This window comes from Alexandromys fortis, unplaced genomic scaffold (genome assembly GCF_014885135.2).
Source record: "Alexandromys fortis isolate MF-2015 unplaced genomic scaffold, M_Fortis_MF-2015_v1.1 scaffold_33, whole genome shotgun sequence".
Taxonomy (NCBI): domain Eukaryota; kingdom Metazoa; phylum Chordata; class Mammalia; order Rodentia; family Cricetidae; genus Alexandromys; species Alexandromys fortis.
In genome coordinates this window covers 2,243,018-2,251,214 of record NW_026067917.1, presented here as the reverse complement: position 1 = coordinate 2,251,214, position 8,197 = coordinate 2,243,018, and the positions used below count along the sequence as shown (strand labels likewise).

At 44.1% G+C, this 8,197-nt stretch overlaps 1 protein-coding gene and 1 pseudogene across 3 annotated transcripts in view; one reads left to right on the top strand and one right to left on the bottom strand.

The window, feature by feature from the left end:
* The window catches only part of Cacnb4 (calcium voltage-gated channel auxiliary subunit beta 4), a 249,431-nt gene that overhangs the window by 125,951 nt on the left and 115,283 nt on the right, over positions 1-8,197 (bottom strand). Inside the window, exon 1 of one of the 3 annotated variants that reach the window (XM_050139963.1) lies at positions 5,732-5,805. The exons of the other annotated variants lie outside the window; for them this stretch is intronic. Within the exon in view, the coding sequence (XP_049995920.1) occupies positions 5,732-5,737 (6 nt within the window). The 5' untranslated portion in view covers positions 5,738-5,805. Of the gene's footprint in view, positions 1-5,731; positions 5,806-8,197 lie in introns of those variants that run through there. 3 annotated transcript variants of the gene reach the window in all.
* On the top strand, positions 1,721-2,224 carry LOC126500198 (ubiquitin-40S ribosomal protein S27a-like; annotated as a pseudogene).

The window sequence follows — 8,197 nt, the reverse complement described above, 5'->3', positions numbered from 1 at the left end:
CCCCTCCCTCGTCAGCCCAAAGAGCAATCAGGGTTCCCTGCCCTGTGGGAAGTCCAAGGACCACCCACCTCCATCCAGGTCTAGTAAGGTGAGCATCCAAACTGCCTAGGCTCCCACAAAGCCAGTACGTGCAGTAGGATCAAAAACCCATTGCCATTGTTCTTGAGTTCTCAGAATACCACTCTTGGGAATATACCCAAGAGATGCCCTATCATACAACAAAAGTATATGCTCAACTATGTTCATAGTAGCATTATTTGTAATAGCCAGAATCTGGAAACAACCTAGATGCCCTTCAATGGAAGAATGGATGAAGAAAGTATGGAATATATACATATTAGAGTACTACTCAGCATTAAAAAACAAGGACTTCTTGAATTTTGCATGCAAATGAACGGAAATAGAAAACACTATCCTGAGTGAGGTAAGCCAGACCCAAAAAGAGGAACATTGGATGTACTCACTCATATTTGGTTTCTCACCAAAGTCTTAAAAGGCTCAAAGCCCAGGTTATGAACATATACAACTCCCTGTCTCTGCCATTGTTTTATACGAACTGTAAACTTTCTTGGGTCTGCCAACTTAGCTGTTGTGGCCTCTAATGCCCTGTCTTTAATACTTAAGGCGCATGCCTCTACTACACAGCTTTGGCAATGCCGGTTGCAGTCCAGTGGGGGGCTGTGTAACTAAATGTGCCATCACCAAAAGTCTGACAGAAGTTTCTGAACCCCCGTGATCAAAGGTGTCAGGTTCTGGCATGGAATGAATAAATGATGTCTCTGATGGCACGCTCCCCTTCTCGGGGAACAACTTGACTGTAGCCTTGAATGCAGCGTTCCATACCACCATCGTGCCCGTCAATGCCACCATCATGGTAGTGAAACACCTCCGCGCAGTCCAGACCAGCACGTTAGAACCTGCAGTGTTTGGGTGGTACTTATGAAGTCACCTCCTCTTATAAGAGAATAGTAGTATAACTATAGAAACTAGACTTTCTGATTTCCCTACCATTATTGTCCAGCATGGAGGTTTTCAATACATAGCATAGTACTAGAAATTTTTTTATTGTTATGTGAAGTTGCTAATGGGTTTCATTTTTTAAAAGTTTACATAAATTTTGGCTTGGGATTAGGACAGAATTTTCAATAATTTCTGAAATGGTCCTAAATATGGTTATGCCATTTCATACTATATGTTTATGAGAAGTGAATTATCAGCATTGATAATTATAAAATCAAAATACTGGTCAACTCTGTCCTGTAGTATCAAATATTCCCCTAAGATTTGATTGTTTAGTAAGTTATTTTATATGTATGATTGCTTTGTTTATGTGTATTATTCTGCACATGACAGAAATGAGTGCACAGACACATGAGTGTCTGGTCCTGCAAAGGCCATAAGAAGACATTAGATCCCCTAGAACTGGAGTTAAAGACAGGTGTGAGCTACCATATGAGTGCTGGGAATTGAACCCAGGTCCTCTGAAAGAGCAGTCAGTACTTATAACAAATGAACCATCTCTGCACCCAAAAAGTCTGTTAGTTTGTTAGTTTGCTTTCTTTCTTCCTTCCTTATTTACTTATTTATCTATTTGATTATTTTTTTACATATTTGATTATTTGAGAACTTGGCTGTTCTGGAACTTTCTATGTAGACAGGGCTGGCCTTGAACTCACAGAGATTCATCTGCCTCTCTCTCCTGAGTGCTGAGATTAAAGGCATGTGCTACCATGCCTGGCTTAATTCTTTGTATAAAAGTAAACAGCTTTCTGACCCAGTGTCTGCAGTTATACAGATTTTTGTAAAGACCCTTATGGGGAAGACCATCACCCTTGAGGCTAATAGAAAATGTAAAAACCAAGATCCAGGTTAAAGAGGGAATTCCTCCTGGTTGGCTAAGGCTGCTTCTTGCTGGTAAGCAGCTGGAAGATGCCATACTTTGACTTCAACATTCAAAAAGAGTCTACCTTTCACCCTGTGTTGGGAATTGATGGAGGTGCCAAGAAAAGGAAGAAGTCTTACAGCATTCTCAAGAAGACTAAGCAGAGGAGAAAGGTTAAGTTGGCTGTGCTGAAACACACATTGAAATATTGTGAGAAAATAAGGTGGATGAAAATGCAAAATGATCTGCCTTTGTTAAGAGTGTCCTGATGAAAGTGATGCTGGAGATTGCATGGCCAGTCACTTTGACAGACATTACTGTGGCAAGTCGTGTCTGACTTAATTTCTTCAAAAACCCAGAAGACAAGAGATGGTATGAGTTAACAAAACAGACAGGAACTGGAACAAATTTAAACAAGTGCATTCATCTAACTAATATGGAAATTTGATTTAGTCTTTAATGGATGGTGAAATTATAGGTATACCAAAGGAATTGTTTTAGTACTTTCTGAAATTTGTTTATCATTGTATGTTCATGATGATGTATATGTGGGCATTTGGGACAGGCATAGGACAACTTTATGGCACCATTTCTCTCTATCAACCTTTATGTCATTTCTGAGGATTGAACTAAGATCATTAGGCTTGTTCACTAAGCATCTTGCCAGCCCAAAAAAACTGTTTGAAAATAAATTATTTATAAATTATCAGTAAATTCTTTTTTTCAGTAAATTCTTAAATTGTGCATCTATATGTATTTATATACCTATAAAATTGCATAAAATTTTCCCATGTAAAAGGGGGCCTTTCTCAGTCAGCTGGTTAAAATTCCTGTTTTCACAGCCCCATGGCTGATACAAACATATTAAAAAGCATTGAAGTCTGCCTGTTTCTTAAGCAGAATAGAGATCTGTAGAGTTTGCTGGTCTAATCTTTAGTTTAACTCCACTGATATGTGAGTGAAATCACGACGTGACTACTATCTGAAAGGACAAGTGGGGGAGGAAAGACAAGATGAAAAGGGACAACCAGTGCAGTCACGTCCTCTATTCCTCTCTCTTGCCTTGCTTACCTGGAGAAGGGGGTGTTAAAGAAGAGATGGAGACCGGAACAAGGACTATCAACATAGAAATAAGATCCAATGGAAACGGAAGACTAATTGCAGAGGGAAGCTGTGGTCCCCTCACTTTATGATGGGTGTGCAAGTTACTGCTGGCTTCAGACTGAGCATCACACAGAAGTCTGCCACAGGGTGATGTGGCATTTACTGAGGACATATAATTGGAGCCATGGTACTATATTCTAACACTCTGGACTCAATCGTGCTACGGACATGAAATGTCCCTCAAGGGGCTTCTTTGCCAGGTGATGGACTTTGAGGAGGTGGATGGATTCTGAGGCCTCTTATCTATTAATAGAGTCATGGATCCATTACTCTATGGCATTTATCAAGAAGTGCTCAAAGGAAGAAATTTAGACCTACTTGGAGGAACTAGGTCACAGAAGATATATTCTGGTCCCTTCCTGTCTTCCTTTTTCTCTGCTTCTTATCTACCACGAGATGGAGAAGTTCCTCTCCCACACATTGCTGCCACAGTGATATTCTACCCCAAAACATGAAGCCAAGAACCCTCCAAAACCTTGAGCCAAAACCCACTCCTTGAGCTGTTCTCGCAGACACTTCAGTCATACAATGCAAAAATAATTTCCCATGACTCGTTATAAACTAAAGAAATAAAAGCTGCACCTGAACAGGGGTGATGGTTGAGATACATAATACTTCCACCTGCGACCCCAAAGTAGCAAACTAACAAGAAACTAGCAGGAGGGGAAAATTCATGGGTTCTAGTCAAATTTAAGGAATTTTTCTCTTAGCATCACAACAATTTAATGTGGCGATCGTTTCCATGCATATTTTAGAAACCTTCCTTTATAGGAATTTGATTGAAGAAAAGGCTGTGCTTACCATTTACTTCACAGACCCTGGCTTCCCACCACAATAGCTCAGCTGAGCAAAACGACTGCATTCCTTGGTCAGATCGCTCACACAAACGCTAGGGATGCCAAAACCCAGCCCTTAGACTCGTTTACAAACCAGGGTTCCTACTCTAGAAGTGGACCGTGAAGACTTCCTGCCCCAGAAGGGATTCGCTGAGCCGCCAAAGAACAGAGGCCTTTGGTTCATTTGTTTCCAAGAGAAATCCACACCTTAGTGTCTCTAGAACATTATCCTGAAGACCCTTAAATACATCAACCCTCAGTTTGAAGTTTATCTTCATCCCTAAGAAGCACAAGGACATATCGTCATACACAAAACAACTTCGCGGTGCCTTTGAAAACAGTAACCCTTCTTTCTGTAGTAGAAGTTGTGGCTTTTCAACCGTCTTGCGTATCTTTCTTCACATCAAAAGCGGTTAATCTTCCTTCTCCTAAATTTCTATGGTAAAAGCATCCCACTGAATATCAACCATCAGTCACACACATGTGGGGGCACAGACATTTAGACAAATAGACAAAGTTATGCAGCTTATTGGAAACAAATAGTTTGAAAAATTCATATGTTGTTACCCTTAGAACAGTGCATCGTACATATAGATTTAAATATAGCATACATTATAATTGGTACAATTTTCTTTCACCTTATTTTTTACCACTGTAATCACTCTATTTACACTGATAAGTACTTTATATCTCCTTTGTGTGACTGAGAATACCTTAAGACTGTTTCCCTCTGTAATAAAGGCTTTAAATTAAGGCCTGATCATCTTTCTCCCTGAAAATGACCAAGCCATCTCCTTTCAAATTGAAGCATCTAGAAATGGAAGAGCTTGGGCCTAAGACACCAGCTCCTCTGTACAGCTAAGCCTGGCCTCGCTTTGCAAAGTACTCTGAGAATCTATGCTTCCTTTAAGAGCATTCAGAATTCTACATGGCTGTGCAAAGCACTGCCTGCACTGGCTGGCTCCAGGGTTAGCATGCTTGGTATTTAGTCCGGTGAGGACAAGACTTAACAGACTAGGATGTGACACACAGTAGCAGGTTGAGAACAACCTACTGACAAGGCTGCGCATTGACAGCCGAAAATAGCACGACACAGTTAAGCAGTGATTGCCTGAAAAGTAGTGGATTTCAGGTAACCTTTCTGCTTTTTGATTCTGCTTATTCATTCCTATTTAAAAAAAAAAAACTATTATTGTTCATATAATAAACCACCAGGACCTGTATCATAGATACTGGAGCAGTAAAAGTAGGGTGCTGGGTCACACTTACACAGAAGCCAATGACAGCCTGTATACATGACCCGCTGTAAGTGGCCCAGTGTCAGCACACACTCGTCACGAGGACAACAAACTCTATTGTTCATGTTAAAGTGACTCGCGAAGTAACGTGGGGCTGTGGGCAAAGCTCAGAGGTGGAGTCCTTGCCTGACATGTACAAGTCGCTGGTATGCATCCTCAGAGAAACCAAAATTGTGAAGTAACGTGATAGACAATGCAAAATCTCCTACTCGTATGAGAGACCTTGCTGGGATGTGCTTGCAGTGCACACTGATGCTGTATTCTTAGAGTAAAACATCTGTCTCTGGGCTAGATGCTCTGTTACAGACTCACGGCATGAACACACTGACTATTAGCGTGTCTGACATGCTGATATCCCTCCATTCACCCCACAAGGATCCGCAGTAGCACAGAAGGGTGGGGACTCCCCAGCCCCCCAGAGGAAGTGCCCTTCTGAGCTCTTAGTGCCTGTCAGTCCTCAGGAGGCAGCTGCTAGGAGCGAAGCCTTCCATACCTATCCAGCGGAACCGGTCCACGAGCTCGGCTTTGATCTGGGCAAACCCCACACTTACAGCCATAAATGCATTGGCCCTGAGAGGGACTGCCGAGGATGTGGCACTCCAGGTGTGGCTTTATCTGGCACTCCACCGGCTCAGCTATTTGGGCCTAGTCTTCTCCATTGGCTTGAAGCTCTGTTCACACCATCTTGGGTAAGACATCACATTATTCTTCCTTATAAAAACAAATAAACTCGAATGAGCATCCAGGGTCAGGTCAGTCCTCTGTGAACATCTCCGTATTCCCCTCTGATGTATGTGCCCTGGTTTTCATCCCACCCCAAAAAGGCCTCCCTGACTCTCAGGTAAGAACTGGCCTTCCTTCACGCCTCAGCCTGTCCACCTGTCCCCCTGCCACAGATGCACACCGTCCCCAGGAGGCTCAGCCTGCTGGCCACCACTGAGTCACTGGGAACACAGCACTGCAGTACCCAGCACTACCCGCCAGCAAGCAGCTCCAGCCGCAAGTCAAGCCACCCTGCAGGAAAACCAGCTGTCCTGAGAGGCTGGACCAAAAGGCCAAACAAATGTTTCTGTACTTAAATGGCTCCCCTCTGACCCAGTGCATCTGAAATTTAGACAGTTCTGGAGAACAAGGAGCTGCACACATTAGTTCCTAGGCGACTCAGCTGCTCGCAGCGGCTGGCTTCTGACAGCATTTCGGGCGGATGAGCAAATAAACTCCAACCCACTTCAAAGCGACACTGCCTGAGTCCAAAATCATGATCAAAAGGAAAACTTACAACTCAAGAAGGCATCGCATGTTTTATAGGTGAGTGTGGGAACAGGGCGTAAGAACTGGCAAGGCCCCGAGGAACCCGGCTGGGAAGCCGGGGGGCTAAACTCGGGAGTTATCTCTTGCATTTCTCAACGCTACCTGCAAGAGTGAGCCTTCTTGGCTTCAGCCCCCACGTTACAGACTACACTCCCTTGCAATACACCGACAACCTGGTCATTCTGAAGCACGCTGGGTGAGATGCAGAGAGAGTTTTCAGGAGAAGAAAACTAGAGTTAGAGTTTGGGCTCACACAGACAGGAAGGAGAAATGGAGAGCCCTGTGAGACCCGAGGGCTGCTGTCTGTCGTGGACGGCAGCTGTGATGCGTACGTCTACACTGACGTACGCCATAGGGTTCTTTTTTTCTGTTATAATCTGTTTATTGGGTGATTTAGCCAGAGCACCTTATATAACATGTTCCTGTTCAGAATGTTGCAACATGCAAGGCATGGTACACATATAAAATTCAGACTCCCCTCCACCCCTGACAGCATGTCCCGTGGGCCAACTCTGAGCATCCTTCCTTGCGAGGTTTCGATGTAACCGGATGCAAAAACAGGTGCTACCACCGGCAATAGTAAAAAGACGAACCCAGTCATGGGTTTTAACCTCTATGCACATTGTACATACAGCATACTATGCCACAAATTTGGGATTGCAGAAAAGCATTTCATCCTGACTGGAAAACATTGCAGGGGGCTGAACTATCAGGGGAACAGCCTGATAACAGTCCAGGTTTCTAAGACCAAACATATGTAGTTTACTTCGGTCTTCCAGGACATAGTACGGGGACACCACCTACCGCCTCTGCGCTGGAGTATTGTGTGCACGACCCTCGCATCTGATTTCCTTAACAAAGAAGCAGCAGAAACGGCTTGTTGGGCCAGTAAGCACATAATGAGACCGCCACAGCTGAGGACCTCCCATTCATGCCAGCTTAACAGTCTTATTATATAATGAATGAGTCTTTCCTGCGAACCCTGCGACTGGGGAAAAAAAAAAAAGAGCACTTTCTGCACAGTTTAAACCAGTCTTCAAGGGGCCGTTACCCCTCGTGAATCAAACGTGGCCCTGGTCACACAGAAATCCCAACAGCCTAGTCTCGTAGGTGGCTTCGCTAGCAAGTTAATTTCCCTCTTGCTTGCCGTAAATAATCTCAGTTAGCCGCAAACTACACAGCGAACACACAGCTGCCAGCAGGCACCCCAATGCTGTTGGCTTTCAGCTCCATGTTTCCTTGCGTTGCCTGAGAAATAGGAGGGGGAATGGGAGGAGGAAGAGGAGGAGAGAGGGAACCGGCTATCTATGAAATACTTACAGCCTCCGAGTCTTCAACTCCATGCAGGTACAAACTGTCATACATGGAGGTCTGACAATCCACAGCACCTCTTTTAAGGCAAAAACAAATCTGCTGCAGAAACCACAGCCAGAGCTAAAAAAGAAAAAGGCCTCTTTGGAAAAACTGCGCCTGGCCTTATCAATCCCTGGGAATTTAGCAGGCAAGATGCTATTCATTCACATCCCACAGGGTGAGGTTATCCCCAGAGGCAGTCCAGACCTGGCATTTTATCTGCCTCCCCTTATACAGAGCATAAGAAGCAAAAGCCTTCCTCAACCACAGACTGGTGACAGAGCTAGGAAAGCCGTCTCTGATTGGCTCGGCTTCCCTGCTTCAGTCAGCTGAAGAGCGTTCCCTGGGAGAGT